Here is a 16,227-nt window from a genome sequence, read left to right as displayed (position 1 = left end):
ACTTTTCGGCTTGAATTAATTAATATTTTTTAAGCTTTTGTTCCTCAATTTCTTCCTTTTTAGGGCTGAAAGCTGAATAATATTTTTAGGCTTAAATTTAGCACGTTTAGGGTTGAATTGACTATTTTTGGGCTCAATTTTATACCCTTTTAGGCTTGAATTAAATATCTTAAAGCTACTGCTCCTCAATCTTAGCCATTTTAAGATTAAAAACACATACTTTAATTTATTAAGTGAATCATCCGAATATTATTGAATAATCTGAATATTTTCGAAGATCTGACTGAATAATTCCATTCAGATAAACATTGGTGGTCAATCAAATCCCCAAGGGTTAAAGAAAAATTAAATAATTCTCCGGATAATTCTAGGGATTGAAAAGGATCTAAAAATTCCTAATAAATCCCTAAGCTTCTTTATGAAAGAAGAATAAATTCTAAAGGTTCTTAAAGGTGCTTAAAGGGTTAAAAGCGTTATAAGAGCTCTTTTTCTATTTTTTTTTTCAAAATTTCCAACATGTTTTTTCTTTGCTAATATCTTATTAATTATTAAATTAATTATGAAAATGTTCTCAATAAAATTTTCAATAAAAAAAAAACAAGAAAAAGTTCTTTTGTCTTTAAAGCATTTTATTGATAAATCCCAATGATAGATTAATATGTATATAAATTTCATATCAAGTTGACTTGCTATTTAAAATCGTATTGTTTATTCTAATGAAGTTTCTTGTTGCTTCTTCTAAATATTTAATTATATTCATTCTTTTCCTATAAATGAATCTAATACAAAGCATTTTATTCCTGAAAAAGAAAGCGACCTATTTGGCTTTTATTACTATTTATTTTGTAGTTTTAGATGCTGCCAAAGTGAAGGTACTGCAGTTGTGGTTCAACTTTAAAGTGTTGCTGCAGCTCATGCGGAGGCGGTGGTGGTGTTACGTGTGATTGTCCAGCGATGGTTATTGCTGCATGTGGGGACTGATGGGGGATGTGGAGTGCCAATGGGGATGACTGTGGTGGTTCCGGTTGGAATTGATACGATGATTGCGACGACATCTCCGACGGGGGTTGGAAATTTTTGATTTTTGTCTTTTTCATCTTTTTCATTTTGAGCCCTTCAACCTTTCGTGGCTTTGGCTCCTTCTCTTCGATGCCATGATTGTGCGATAGGTGCCGGATGAGAGCTCTCTTCGTCTGGAAACTCATATCGCAGTGATCGCACTTGAAGATTGTTGAATTGTGCCGCGCATTGATGTGCTCACGCAGGAAACGTCGATCTGTGTAGTATTTATCACAGCGCAGGCATCCGAATATGCGTCCTTTCCTCCCTGAGCCAGGATGCTCCAGCACGGAGATCCCATCCTTGTGATCCTCAAGATGCTGCTTGAACATGTAGAGATTCTCCATGGTGATGTTGCAATCAGCACAATGGAGCATGTTGTAGTGCGTCTTGATGCGATGCTCACGCAAATCTTTCACGCGGGGCGCCACAAAGTCACATTCGGGGCAATTTGGTCGTTTGAGTGCCTTCCCCTTGCGCATTCGCACCTTCTCCTCACCCGGACCGCGGATCTTCTCCACCAGATGGACCTTCTTGAAGTGCCTCTTGAGGCGCGCCTTGGTGCCGTAGGAATGCCCACAGAGGTCACAGATCAACTTCACATTGCCATGCTTGAAGTTTATGTGCTCCGTGAGGCTGTACCTGAACACATACGACTTCCCGCATGTCTCACACTGATGTGGACGGTAGCGCTTCGCCCTGTCATCTCCCGGGCCATGGGCAACACGTCGATGCACCACGAGGAGGGTGGGATTGCTGAATGCCTCCCCGCAGTGCTTGCACTTGAAGGGTTTCTCCTTTGTATGCGTCACCATGTGGAGGCGATACCCAAAGGGGCTCCGCAGAACCTTCCCGCATTGCTCGCATGTCATCATCTTGGGATGCTCGCGATTCTGATGATTCCGCCTGTCGTTGAATGTGGTAAACTTCATTGGGCACTGACTACAGTTGTACAGCACCCCACCCGTAAGGAGTTCCTGCTTGATCCCGGGCTTTGGTTTAGCATTGACATCAATCACAGGTAGCATGTGCAAATCCAGAAGTTCCTTCGGAAAGGGCATCTCCTCAATGTGCTTCTCCACATGGATTATCAGGCTGTTCTCATAGGGGAAGCTCTCGCAGCAAATTTCGCAGTTGAAACGCTTCTCCTGCGCATGCATGTTCCGATGAATTCGGAGGATTTTGCTGGTGGAGAAGCTCCTGTCGCACGTCTTGCAGTCGTAGAGCTTCTCAATTTCGTGGGATTTCAGATGGCACTCCAGGAATTTTGCTGTTGTGAAGACCTTCCCACAGGGGCGGACCTGAAGCACAAACAAAAAAAAAATTGTTTCCTTTCTTACTCTTCCTGCTCCCTCCTTAAATCCACGACGAACCTTGCAGGGGAAGTGATTTGCATCAATCCCACCACGATTGCTGTAGTGCTCATCGAGATGCTTCTGCATCATGTAGGCTGTTGTGTAGGACTTACTGCACATGTAGCATTGCATTACAGGCAGCAGGGGCTTCTTTTCCGTTACCGGTGGTGGAGTTTTCTTCTTCGGCCCCCTTTTCCGGCCTTTCCGCTTCCTCCGCAACTTGTACCCACCTTCCTCGCCTGAGGAATCCGAATGAATTTCCTTCTCTTCCCGCTGCCCCGGTGGCTTCCAATCATCCTCATCTGATTGCGCCTCAAACGCTTCGGCGTCCTCCTCATCCGGATCTTCCATCCTACACAGAAACAACATAAAGCTTTTTACTTTCAAGAAGCAACTCCCGGAACACGTAGCCAAAAACTCACTTTACTTTCCTGTCTTCCTCCTTCACCTGCACCTCATCATCCATGCTATCATCCACATCCACACATTCTACTTTAAATACAGCCTCTTCATTGATGCTCATTGTGAGGAAATCCCCTCAGAAATTGGATTTTCACGCAAAAACCTCAACAAACAGCGTTCTTCTTCTTTTTGAGACTTTTCTTCGAATCTTCGAAAGCCGAAAGGTTGCCCAATAGAAAAGCATCTCAATTGACAGTGGAGAAACACGGAGAATGTCCTACGATATTCTGTTGGGTTCTTTGGAGTTTTGGGAGTTTTTCATGAAAAAACATAAAATTGCCATTTTAAAAATTTTCTTCAATTTTGTGAAGAACGTGAAGAAATTTCAGTTAAAAGAGTTGGCAGACCACAACGCGGATGGGTCAGTCTATGCGTTGTAATTTAATTTGAAGATCACCTCTAGAACACAAAATGGCGGATATAAGTTTTACAAAATCAGTATTTTTGCTTTTTTTTTTACCTCAAGGAATGTTCTAGTTTCTGATGTTCCAGGAAGTTGTAGAGAATTGCAAAAGCTTTAATTTGATACCAAGATGAGCAAAATCGAATAAGCAGTTCAGGAGATATGGCTTTTAGAACTTTTCAAATTCAAGAATTTTTCAAATGACAATATTGCCCCTTAAAGTTAGGCAATTTTTGTTTTAGCTTTTAGCGCCTCTTGCGGTCATTTTAGGAACTTGGAATGTTCTAAACAGTTGTACGGCTTCTTGAAACCTTTCATTTGAGCTTAAGTTGGTCAAAATCGGTCAAAAGTTCTCGAGTTATATCGAAAAAACACTTTTTGCCCTTTTTGCTTTAGGCCACCATATTTGTGAAACGGCTTGACCGATTTTCAAGTATGAATTATCGATGAAAACGTCTCACTGAGCTCTGCAACATACTAAAATTTCAGATCTTTAGCTATAAGGGAAGTGGATGAAGGTATTTCAAAATGGCGCGTCACGAATAATTTTTTTTTAAATTTTTCATTATAAGTCTGTAGAGAATTAAGAAATCCTGTAATCGTGACTAATTGATGGGCTATCATGGCTATTAATAAATTATTGGATTGCGCCGATTGACTAATGGATCCATAAGTAGAGTTTTTCGCATTATTGGATTCAAATATTGAACGTAACGTGCTTTATCATGCCCAATCTGCCCAATTGATAAGCCATATCACCCCGGTATCACCTGCCTTTGCACCTTCAGTCTAACAAAAGTCTGTACAAAGAAATAATTAGCAGTTGAAGCGAGACCTTTGTCGTGGAAAGGTTTTCCATAAGAAAACTCAAATTCATTTTTTTAAAAAGAAAAATCTCTTTTAGATTCAAAATGAAGGATAAACCGGATAAAGTCGATAAAACGTCTGAAAATCTCACGGTTAGGGAGCAAATGCAGGCTCTCTATCAATTTTTTGGGCACAAAGACAATATTATTTGGGATTGGTGAGTCATTTGACCTAATTCAAGTATTTTTTTAAACCATTAAACTCACATTTTGCCCATTTTGCTTTCATAATTAGCTATCAGAGAGATCAGAAGATTCACGTGAGAAATAAAGTGGCTTTGGTGTTTGGTTCTGGACAGCAGGTGGCACCAGTTACAGGTAAAAAGACAAAGATGGCTGACAGAACAAAAACCGTTAGTAAGGACGCCATTGAGGACGCGACCAAGGAGGCCATTGATGAATCTTCTAGTGATTCCAATGAGGAAGATGAAGGACTTTTAGAAGAGGGATCAACAAAGATTTCAGCGAAAGCAGCAAAAAAGGGAAAAGATTTAGAGAAGGAAGAGAAAAAACGCATCCGTGAGGAGAAGAAATTAAATAGCAAAATTGACGAAATAACCAATTCAATATGGAAGCAAGGTGAGTTAAAAGTAACTTTTCTAACTCTAACTCTCTAAGAAAAGATATTTTGAATTTTTCGAATTTCTATAATTTATTTTAAGCACAATACACTGATGGGATCCTCATGATGTCGATCATTTACTTGGCAGTTATCAAGCCAAATATCAAAAAGGATCATTCAGAAGACAACGTAGAAGAAGTCAAGGATTACTCCATGTATCCTGTCTTCCGTGTAATGAAATGCGTGAGTGAGTTGGAAATTTTTCATTTGTTGAATAAGAAAATCTCAATGAATTTACCTTTTTTTAATTAGAAAATAAAAGCTCTCACAATTGCTGCATGATCTTTGTGGATGATCATGCGAGAGTTTACAGCAACTGGGAGGATTTTAGGCAGTCAAATCTCCTTCCTGAGAGTACGATTGTTGCTCCAGAGTGTGGGGTGTACAACTGCACTGGCAACGGGAGGGTGCTGCTTGAAGTCTTTGCACCACCAGCATCGAGGATTGAGTATAAAATTCTCACTGGGATTGATAGAGCTGCAGATGTGATTGGAATTGTGGCAGCTATTGCTGCTCTGGTAGCTATAGGCCTCATTGCTTGGGTTCCATTGGCTGCTTCTATTGCTGTGGTAATTTTCACCGTTGCCAGCTCGGTGAGTGCAGTGGCTTCAGCATGGTCAGCAATACGATCAGCTATGAAGCTGGCAGATCGCAAGAAGCACGAACGTCCGAATACGCTGGACAACAAGGAAGCCCGATCATGCTGGTTGGGAGCTGTTGGCGGTGCCACGGGCTTAGCTGCTGGCATAGCTGGCACTGGGATGAGCCAAATGATTCGCAATGGGCAGAAAATACCAACAATCATGCGTTGCATGGTTGATGCTATTTTCATTGCAAACATCATCATGCAGAAGCTATCGCTTGTTAATGACTACTTCGACGTGATGTTCAAGGTGAAGGATAAGAATGTCTCAGCGCTGGATTTTATACGTCTTGCTGCATCCATTGCTGTCTTCATTCATTCCGTGAATAACTTCAAAGTTGCCAAATTGGTCATCAGGAGTCATCAGCAATCCACGATCAGTGCATTCCGGGATATTCTCAGTGCTGACCAGCAGAAGGTATTCGATCGTATGGCAAGAGAAACAGTAAGAATTCGTGGTGAATATGCAGGGAATGCAGACATCATTAGATCTCTGAGGTATGCTCATTGGTAACACAACATTTCCCTTTCCCTAATTGAATTTTATTCATTGTCTCCATTTTGTCTGTTTGTATTTAACGAACTTTACGGTGTTTTGGAATATTCCAGTGACCACCACTGGAATTTTCCCGTGCCTTTGAAACCCGCCAAATTTATTTTGAGGTTATAAATCTTTCTCTCTCACACAGAAATAATCCTTTCGTGCGTGAGAACATTGATTCACGCGTTCAAGTTAACAATTTAATACGGCAGCAAAATTGGAAGGACACCTCGGCGCACACAGCAAATGTCCTGAAGAACTTCAAGGGAAGTCTCCATGATGACGATCTCCTGGCGATTGTTGTGAACATCCGCCAAAAGATCAGCCATGATGCTTTTGAGATCTTCAAGGGATTCGTCATTGTCTACGTGGAAGTTCACGGGGATCGCATTGAGCGTGAATTGAATCGTTTTATTCCAATGGAGGAATTTATGAGCAACATCTTTAAGGTTTTATGCACCGAAGCTCGTGACAATGGACAAAATGTGGATGAATTTATTATGCAGACACAATTAGAGAATCAGTTGTACCTTTTTGAGCAGATTAATAAGTTTTATGAGCAATTTTGCATGCGTCCACCGAATGAGCTCTGCAGGCAATGTGGAGGAAAATATTTCAAAGCAGAATAATTTTAGGGATGATATTTTTAGGGGAGAATGGGGCAATTGAAGGAAACTATTTATGTTCTCACAAATAAAGAAAATTTATAATGTTTAATGTAAAATTTCAGACCAAAAAAAATACAAAGAAATGAAAAAAAAGTCCATAAATAGAGATATAAATAAACTATAAATTGTGATATTTTTGTAATTTGTCGTGACTTTGAAATGAAATCACATAGCGATGCAAGAAGAATGGCAGGAGAACAATAAATAATTCTTTTACACTCTGACTTGTGAACTTTCGTGTAATTGCTGATCAATTATCGAAGGACAGTCGCTTAGTGATTGAAAATGTTGATACAGACGAATCACCAAACACCCGCGCAAGAACAATGCCGTTTGCACCACTAAAATTGCCTGCATATTTTGAATTAATTTATTATGACCAATCTGCAATTATTTCTCATTGTAACAAATAAACAATTTGTCCAACATTCTTCATTCTTCTGGAGCTATGTATTCCGGATCTTTCGCGACCTAACAAAACGGTTACATTGATTTCTGCAAGGGGTTGATGATTTCTTCAATTTCATGTTTCAGTAAATTCATTTGAAGAATAAATTTCTTTTTAGATGACTCTGGTAATTTTATTTAAAGTCTTCTAATAGTTTTAATGAAGATTTGCAATAAATTATCATTCTAAAGGCTGCCAAAAACGAAACTGTGTTCAATTTTATAGAGTTTTGCCTTATTAAAGTCGCTAAAATTGACTCACAGAAATCAGAATGTAAAAAATCTCAATTTAGATTGTTAGATTTTTCAATTCCCTTTAGATTGCATACATTAACGATTTTCATCTTATTTCATTAATTCTCGCCAGAGTTGTTGAAAAATCCGAGGAAAAATCTCTACAGCTTCAAATATTTCTGTGCAATATTTGAAAAATCCCTTTTTAGTTATAGATGTTGCACGCTTCTGAGGCCGGACGCTCGCTTGTGTTTGCCCAGGATTCTCTTTTGCTTCCATGGTCATCTTTCTAGAGGAATCTTTGAAAGTCCTTACGCTTGCTGGGCGTCCATAAATCGATTTTGTATTCAACCCATTTGTGGGTTTTTTCGGTTTTTTCCATTCTAATGTTAAAATTCGCTCTAATGTTAAAATAGGAATTATTCAAAACAATAACTCTTTAATTGGAGGTTGGTTGACAACACTAAGACGCCCAAGGGCGCATGAAGATAGGACAAATGTAATTGAGATGAATAAATTTAAATGAAATGAATGAAATGAAATTCAATTGTTGGTTAGCGTCACATCGGATGTTCTTCTTACTCTCATTTTTATCAATGAGAGAGAAGAGAACATCTGACGTGACGCTAATCAATAACTGACTGTTTGAATTTTGATTCATTTTCCTGCAAATTTTTTTTTATTATGAAATTAATATATTGCATTATATTATTCATTTTTTTTAGATAAATTTTGGAGATTTAAAAAAAAATCAGAGAGAGCATTCCAATAACTTTCACGTTGTAGTTTCCTCTATTGACTACTGCTTTCAGAACAGAACTTATGAATTTTAAGATGTACGTTAAAACTAGGAATGTTTTCTTAAATCTACCGCAAGCCTCAAATCCTTATACTTATATTTTGAAAAATCATTTAACGCCTCAATGTTTCAAAAATTGATGAAACATGCTCGGCGATGAAGATGCGCCATGAATCCTCACAAATAAAATTTATTTTAGAGTAGAACAATTTTCAAAAAATCATTGACGACATTTTAAACACTAAATATAGCTTTGGAAAACCATAATTTTTAATTAAAAAAAGCTGTGTCTGAAAGAAACACAGCTAAAAATGCTTTTAAGTACTTAGAAGCCCCTTGTACTTGACCACTTTGCTCCTATATTGTCTATACAAAAATTACTTAATGTATTTCCTTTTTTTTTAAATGAAATTCTCCCTTCGACGGGCATCTCGCGCCATCGCAAAAGGTCCCCCAAAGTCTGATGAGGCGCTTATGGTTGATGTGGAAATGTGGGGAAATGCAATAAATCTCTCACAGCATATGTGAGCATAAAATGTTCTCGCGGGATGGATAAAAATCTCATGTAAGATTCCCTCAATTGAATCTTCACGACTTTTGGTTGATATTTTATACCCGCAAGTGCTGTGGGAGGAAGGTATCACCACCTATAAAAGACGCTGATGCAGCCTCTGTTGCTCTGAGTACAATTCCTGCATTGCTACACGTTAGGATCGTAAGAAAAAAAATAATCAACGCTAGGAAAATGAAGACAATTGTGAGGAAAATTATTCAAAAATTTTTTTTTTGTGAGCTAAAAACGTTAAAATTGTGATTTTTTTTTCGTTTTTGTTTAGTTCGTTCTGTGCGCCCTCCTTGTTGCTGTTGCTTTCGGAGCTGATGGGGATGAGATGAAGGACAAACGTGCCCTCTATGGGTTTGGCTATGGGCTTGCACCGTATGCTGGGTATCCAGGAGCAGCTGGCTTCGTCCATGGGTACCATGGGTATGGGTACAGAGGAATCGGCGGGCTGGGCTACCCCTACACCGGCTACCATCATCCACATGCTGCTGCCCTCCCCTACGCACCAGGTGGCTTAGCCTACCATGGAGCCCATTTTGGCTACGGTGCTGGACCCTTCTTACACTGAAAAGCAAACTGAGATAAACCCTGTTCACGCATTCAATGTATTGTACACATCCATCGAATTATGATAAAAATAATTTTATATTGAAAATTCTTTTTTTTAATCGTCTTGTAACTCTTTATTGTGGAGTTTAACGGTTTTTTTTTAAATTATGTTTTATCAATATGGCTGCCCAAAATCTCTACCGACGCTATAAGCTGCCATCTTGAAAACTTAAAAGAAAAACTAATAGAATAAAATCCTTTAAAAAACCGATTTCCTGTTCAAAAATCAATAAATTATAAATAAAAACAAAAAGAAATATTCAAAAACAAAGCTTTTATTAAACAGATGATTCATTCTTTAGATTCTTTACATTCACCAACATAAAAAAATATTTAAAGTTTTCCCATCAACGTGCAACAAAGTAATTTCCAAAAAATTTTGAATTTTTCGTCATATTTCACAATCTCCTCCCAACATTGCAGCAAAGCATCATCAAAGTCATCAAATTACTTCGAGAATTTCCATATTAAAAATTTTCCTTCCGTGTCAACTTCAAGGGAACCCCCCTCGGTGCGTTGATCAGGGGTTGAGTGAAAAGGAGCAAAAAGAGAATCTATACACAAGTATTGATTTATTGAATTAATAATAACACCACATTTCATTGTATCTTTGAATTTATCAATCTTATTTATGTTTTTTTTTTATATCAATAATAATATTTTAAAATATGGGCATTTCTTTGCTTAATTTCCTTCTTCTTCCTCTAATGCCCAGAAAAGTCCCCAAATCGACTTATTTTCTTTTAAATTTATTTTTTTCACATTTATCTTGCACAACAAACCCATGAAATTATTACTTTTTTTTGTTTTACTCACATTTGGGTGAGGTGTTGAGGGGTGGGGGGGGGCGCTTAGTTGCGCTTCCGGCGATTCTGCTGATCACGTTGCTCCTTCTGTGACAGGATGACGAGGAGACGACGGAAAATGCTGACGAGATCAAAGAAGAGATCCAGGGAGTGTCCAACGATGTCTTTGCTGCCCATGCGGCATTTCTCCATGATTGCCTGGGTGTCGTAGAGAATGAAGGCTGACATGACGCCGAGTCCAATGTAGAGTTGCCCCTGGTAGACAAGGGGGGAGCGCATGAAGAGATTGAGGAGACTAAAGAGCCCCATGTAGCTGAGAATGCTAATGAGGATGCCACCGAGGAAGAGGTACTGCCCCCGGTGGGCAAGCAAAGCTGCCAATGTGAAGCTGACAAACACCACGCACGTGCCCACAAGAGCTGTCACGATGATTTGGGGATTTAGGAGGATGACGTGGTCCAGCAGTGGCCCCATGGAATTTCCCGTGAAGAATCCGAAGCCCATCAGCATGGCCAGGCGCATTTGGAGGTTCTTCCCGTTGTAGGGGACAAAGTGGAGGGCCAGGACGAGCCCAAGGGACACCAGGGCGCTCATAATACCCGCCTGCCAGATCTCCCGGAGGTGCACGAAGGCCCCAACTGCAGCAACTGCTGTCGTGGCCGCCAGGCAGGAGTACACCTTTGCCAGATGGGTGCGCACGGGGGCTTCTCTGTTGAGATAACAAATAAAAACACACCCAAGGTCACATTTCCTGATTCAGCACAATTTTTCTTCTCTCCTCCAACTTACATTTTCATGCTCATATTCTGAGCGAAAGATTGAAAAGAAAACGACTGCGACATCTTTGTTGACCTTTTTCACTGCTTTTCACTTCCTTTCTTGACCTTTTTCCACGAAAATTCTCTTTAGCTAAAAACTTCTTCCACTTGATGATAAAGCAAAACACTTGTGGCCTCGATTATCTCAACTAATACACAGCTAGAATTGATGATTTTCACTCGCGATCACTTTTAATTTCACAATGAAGAAAATTCCAGATAAAATTGCTGTTGAAATTCTACGCAATCCCAGACCCAGTAGCGAATCTCCTTGGAAGTTCACCAGAGATTTCTTAGGACAATCCACCAATGATCTGCATTTGTCATAAAAAGAATTTTTCTTATTTCGATTATTTTCTTTATTTTATGGGAAAATTTGTTTTATTACATTTTTAATTGATCTCAAAAGGAATTTTCTTCAGAATTGAGGAATTTTATTGAAAGGAAAACCTTCAAATTGGAATTTCCAAAGAGGCGACTTCCAAGGAGCTTTCGAAGTTGCCAATCTCATCGATTTAATCGATTCAACGCGGGAAAATTTAAACAGAGAAAATTCATTTTCCCCCATTTCCTGGCAATACCCTTTGTTTTTCCTCTCTAAACCTATCAAATCCATGAAATGTTCTACATAAAAGAACCGGAAGGAATTTTAACTCAAATTTCCGGATTTTATTTGGATAATTTGACTGTGGAATTTTCTTTCAGCAGTGAATTTTCTAACATTTAAATATTCTAGGATTTTTTTGCAAAAACATATTGCGCGCGTTCTATTAATGCTTCCGTCGCATGAAAAGAAAATACTCTGAGAATAATCACTAGAGGTGATGGGGCTGTCCCACCTGCAGAGAGATTGAATAATAATTAATATAATTTAGGTGCCAAAACGGAGGTGAATCCGTGGCCGTGGGTAAGTCTTTTTCTTCATCATCACTGCCCTTTCACGACGCTCAGCGTCGGCGTGAGGAGTATTTGGGTGGTGGTGAGCGGCTACGGGAGCGCCTTCGGCCGCGTGGAGAATGCTTCCTGTCACGACTGGAGGAAGAATCGGAGCTGCTCGAGGTGGTGGTGGAAGTGGATCTTGAGCGACGAGCACGACGACGTGGGGGCGAACGTGTTGATGACTTGGAGCGAGAACGTTTTGCCGCCGCGGCGGAGGGCTGTTCCGGCACTTTGGAGTCCGGTTCTTCGGTGTCAGAGCCCCAAAGGTCATACTTGGACAGGTCACCACCATCCTCGTCATCTTCCTCATCGCTTTCCTCGCGTGTAACTGGTGCCGGCGCCGGCGGCGGCGGTGGTGGTGGTGTTGGTGAGCGTCGTTTCACCTTCTCTCGCCCACTGGAACGTGATCGTTCATCCTTGCGCCGCTTCCTGCGCCCAAACTCATCGTACTCATCGTCCGAATCGTGGCGCTCCTTGTACTCCACAACACCGCGATCGTTGTACCCACCACCGTAGCCGGTGCGCTCCTCGACGTCGCAGAACTTGGGGCTGTTGCACATGTTGCACGTCTGTCGGCGCGCCCACTGAAAGAGACGCCACGAGAATGAGAACATTGCCGGAAAGGGGGGAAGGGTGCTAATGGGGCCCGCGTACGTTCACATTGGCACATTTGCTGCACTGCCAATCTTCCGCACTGAACAGACCCCGGCTCTTCTCGGCCGCCGCCTTGCCGATCTCCGTGCCCAGCTTCTTCTTCGCCGCCCCATCCAGAGCCCGTTCACGCTGGCACCGGTTGCAGTGTGTGCGCCGTGCAAAGTTCAAATTCTTGCAGCTGCATCCCGGAAAGACAAGATTCAAGTCAAGCAGACTCCCACAGAGGAGACAAGACAAGAGAGAAAAAAAAAGCTCCATCGATATTTTCCTTACTCCGGATCGCTGCATATCCAATCCATGCCGGATGATGTGGAGGAGCGACCCTCAGTTGGAAATGTACTCATCTACGCCGCGAGGAGGGCCTCCTTTTGCGGAAATTGGGGCAATTTTTGTGGAAGAAAACTTTTTTCTTTCACCTGGAAAACACAATTTGCACCAAAGTGAAGTTTTTACCAAAAATTGGCAAAGAAGTTTTGCGGGTACACTGTTTATTTTACGAGTGGCATGAAATAATAAAATTTGAATTAAACGAACTTTTTTTGTGCATTTCGACAAAATTCGTGATTTCCATGTTTTTTTCCCAAATTTGTGGGCATAAAACGCATTTTTTTGGGCTCCTGGGGCACTTACGGGTGCTCCCGGAGCCTCGGGAAGCTCCTCCGTGCGGAATTTGAGGCCCGCGGAAATTTTGACGGTTGGGTTACAAATTTGAAAGTTTTGACGGTTGGGGATTTTACACGCACTTTTTTTTTCTGGAAATGCATTTTCGCGAACTTTTTAAACCAATGATTCCATTCGACGCGGCGTCGCTTCCTGATTGCAAAAACTTTCTTCCGGCCGGAAAATTCGGCGGAAAACTGTAAAAAACTGAAAGTGTGAGAGAGACGGATAGCGGTAAAATGCATCCATCTCATTTTCCCTTGAGCAAATAGTACCAAAAATGGCGCCAATTTCAAATAGTCAAAAAAAAGCATGAAAATTATATGGGGGCGCTACGAAGGGGGGCTCTGGGGGGAAAATGAATGCCGTTGATGAAAACCGCCTGGTATCAGTAGACTCTGTACCAAATTTCATCACGATCGGACCAACGGTGTAGAAATGCATAGATGAACGTACAGACACGATATTTTAGAGAGACCTTTCTTTATTATACAGTGGACGAAATTTAGATAGGTCCGGCCTATTATTGCTTGATTTTGGTCAGATGATTGGGAAACCTAATCCAAAATCAACCAAAAAGTATAGCCTACATCCTTTTACAATAGAATATGTTCAAATTATCCACAGGATTTTGATCCTGGGAAGGTTTTGGGCAAAAATCTGAAAAATGGCCAAAAATGAAGCGAAGTTCAAATAGGTCCATTTGAGTTTTTAAAGCCAATAATGCTTCTTTTTTAATTTTTTCAACGCAGTCCCCTAGGGGAACACAATATTGACCGATTTGAGTGATAATTTGGCCAAGGGACCCCAAACCGTAGCCCCAGGATTCCCCTGAAAACCCCTTGATACACCTCCGGAGGATTTCTTTGATAACTCATAGGAAAAATTTTTTTTTGAAACCAAATTTTTTGCAAATCGATAGAATATCATCCCTACAATGATATCCTTTGCAAATTAAAATTTCCTGGAAAAATTTCTTTAACAAAATAATTCACTAACTATTTCAAGTGGAGGGTCAAAGTACGCCCTGTTTTACTTTATACCCATTTTATTAATAAAATTCGATTTTTTTGGCAATTTTTAGATCTCGCCCGTAATTATCATTAGTTTTGCTATGAAACTGCAAATAAAAATTATAGCGTTAATTACGCAAAATTTTCAATGGACTTGCATTGAAAATGCGACATGAAAGCGCCGCTTTGCAAATTTTCTCAGTGTGACGCCCAATTTGGCACGCACGAATGTTTTGAGAAAGAGACAGATGTATGAGATGGGTATAGTTTTTGATCCTTTGCGAATTTGGATCAAAAATTATGCCAAAAAATATGAATTATTGGATGAATTCTCGCCATAACTTTATTCCAGGGACATTAATTAATAAGTTTTTCCGCTAAAAATATCAACCAATGATATTTTGAGGGAAAAATGGTGTAAAAACACCATAGCATGACACTTCCATACAAACATGATGTGTGAGTGTGTGTGTGCATGTTTTCATCGTGGAGCACCCCTAAGCGTGTGTTGCGCAGCTTTTATACTGCCTTCATGCCACAATAGGAAAAGCGTGGATTCAGCATGGGTTTTGCGGGACGGCTTTTTGTTGCAAAGGTCGCGAGTTCGAATCCAATTAATAATTTATTTTTTTCCCAATTTATGTTTTTTCCTTAATAATTTTCATCCCTTTCTTTCATATTAAGTCATTTGGTACGATGTGACGTGAAATAAGATGAAAAATATTCGATTTTAACCTTTTTTAACACTTTAATCTCCTTTTATTTTTATTGCGCCAAGAATTTTTATTTTACCAATTAAAAAATTATTTCTATAATTTGTTATTTTTAAATTAATTACCTACTGTAACAACCTGGTCTGCAGAGTTATTTTTTAACAAAAAAAAACTAGTTTAACCTGCTGGCCGCCAAGACCTTGGAGCTTCCTTAGAGCGCCAAGGTGGGGTCGTTGAACGACCCCAAGAAGGAAGTCGATTTTCTCATAAACTATAAAACCGGGAACTGTCGGGTCACTACTTTTAGACTCCTTATATAGTCCTCTTGCCCCTTGCATCACAAATTCGCCACCCGGAAACACGCAGAAGAAGATATTAGGGAAAAACATTTTTCACTCCTTTTTCACACTTTCTTCGTGAGAAATTTGCCACGAAGTTGACCGCAACTGCTATTTTTTTTCACTACTTCCCCACATTCCCCTCACTTCCCGCACCGTGATAAATGGCAATATTTCTCGAATATTCTTTATTGTTTTGCACATTTATATGCTTCTAATTATGTTTTATGTTGTTTATGTTACTTATTCGCGATAATTCTGACACTGAGATGGTAAAGTGAGAAAGTAAACACAACCCTTCAACCCCCTTCAACCATATGATTTATGATGTGACTAACTTCATTCTAAGAAATTTTCCGCAGCATGGCCGTTACACCAATTTTTGAATTCCCTTCTTCTACATTTTCCTTAACCTCTAGGCCGCCAAGCGGGGTCGTTGAACGACCCCAGCCCTATATTTCGTGCTATAACTTAATAAATATAAAAGATACCATTCCCATCTTTTGGAAATAAGTTCTTTGGTTATCTGAGGAGGTTGTGTAAAAATTTCAGCTCAATCCGTCCACCACAAGAAAAGTTATTAAGGAAAATGTAGAAGAAGGGAATTCAAAAATTGGTGTAACGGCCATGCTGCGGAAAATTTCTCAGAATGAAGTTAGTCACATCATAAATCATATGGTTGAAGGGGGTTGAAGGGTTGTGTTTGCTTTCTCACTTTACCTTCTCAGTGTCAGAATGATCGCGAATAAGTAACATAAACAACATAAAACATAATTAGAAGCATATAAATGTGCAAAACAATAAAGAATATTCGAGAAATATTGCCATTTATCACGGTGCGGGAAGTGAGGGGAATGTGGGGAAGTAGTGAAAAAAAATAGCAGTTGCGGTCAACTTCGTGGCAAATTTCTCACGAAGAAAGTGTGAAAAAGGAGTGAAAACTGTTTTTCCCTAATATCTTCTTCTGCGTGTTTCCGGGTGGCGAATTTGTGATGCAAGGGGCAAGAGGACTATAT

General features: G+C 40.0%; 5 protein-coding genes across 5 annotated transcripts; 2 read left to right on the top strand and 3 right to left on the bottom strand.

The window, feature by feature from the left end:
- Positions 1–611: 611 nt before the first annotated feature.
- Positions 612–3,042, bottom strand: LOC129791662 (zinc finger protein 791-like). Its single transcript, XM_055829927.1, has 3 exons — positions 2,837–3,042; positions 2,433–2,766; positions 612–2,360 (listed from the first exon to the last, which is right to left on the bottom strand). Exons 1-3 carry the CDS (start codon positions 2,935–2,937, stop codon positions 852–854), a joined length of 1,944 nt encoding a protein of 647 aa, XP_055685902.1. The 5' UTR covers positions 2,938–3,042; the 3' UTR covers positions 612–851.
- Positions 3,043–4,100: 1,058 nt separating this feature from the next.
- LOC129791661 (uncharacterized) lies at positions 4,101–7,189 on the top strand. The gene is made up of 5 exons (XM_055829925.1): positions 4,101–4,303; positions 4,381–4,724; positions 4,808–4,954; positions 5,020–5,908; positions 6,100–7,189. Exons 1-5 carry the CDS (start codon positions 4,191–4,193, stop codon positions 6,578–6,580), a joined length of 1,974 nt encoding a protein of 657 aa, XP_055685900.1. The 5' UTR covers positions 4,101–4,190; the 3' UTR covers positions 6,581–7,189.
- Positions 7,190–8,650: 1,461 nt separating this feature from the next.
- Positions 8,651–9,316, top strand: LOC129791696 (shematrin-like protein 1). The gene is made up of 2 exons (XM_055829982.1): positions 8,651–8,856; positions 8,936–9,316. Exons 1-2 carry the CDS (start codon positions 8,845–8,847, stop codon positions 9,227–9,229), a joined length of 306 nt encoding a protein of 101 aa, XP_055685957.1. The 5' UTR covers positions 8,651–8,844; the 3' UTR covers positions 9,230–9,316.
- A 509-nt stretch (positions 9,317–9,825) lies between these two features.
- Positions 9,826–11,283, bottom strand: LOC129791687 (bax inhibitor 1). Its single transcript, XM_055829970.1, has 2 exons — positions 10,866–11,283; positions 9,826–10,785 (listed from the first exon to the last, which is right to left on the bottom strand). Exons 1-2 carry the CDS (start codon positions 10,916–10,918, stop codon positions 10,122–10,124), a joined length of 717 nt encoding a protein of 238 aa, XP_055685945.1. The 5' UTR covers positions 10,919–11,283; the 3' UTR covers positions 9,826–10,121.
- Positions 11,284–11,541: 258 nt separating this feature from the next.
- Positions 11,542–12,943, bottom strand: LOC129791682 (zinc finger Ran-binding domain-containing protein 2). The gene is made up of 3 exons (XM_055829963.1): positions 12,761–12,943; positions 12,488–12,665; positions 11,542–12,417 (listed from the first exon to the last, which is right to left on the bottom strand). Exons 1-3 carry the CDS (start codon positions 12,829–12,831, stop codon positions 11,842–11,844), a joined length of 825 nt encoding a protein of 274 aa, XP_055685938.1. The 5' UTR covers positions 12,832–12,943; the 3' UTR covers positions 11,542–11,841.
- Between the last annotated feature and the right edge of the window lie 3,284 nt (positions 12,944–16,227).

This window comes from Lutzomyia longipalpis, chromosome 3, assembly GCF_024334085.1.
Source record: "Lutzomyia longipalpis isolate SR_M1_2022 chromosome 3, ASM2433408v1".
Classification (NCBI taxonomy): Eukaryota; Metazoa; Arthropoda; class Insecta; order Diptera; family Psychodidae; genus Lutzomyia; species Lutzomyia longipalpis.
The sequence above is the reverse complement of the archived record's forward strand: the minus strand, read 5'-3'. Positions and strand labels throughout refer to the sequence as shown.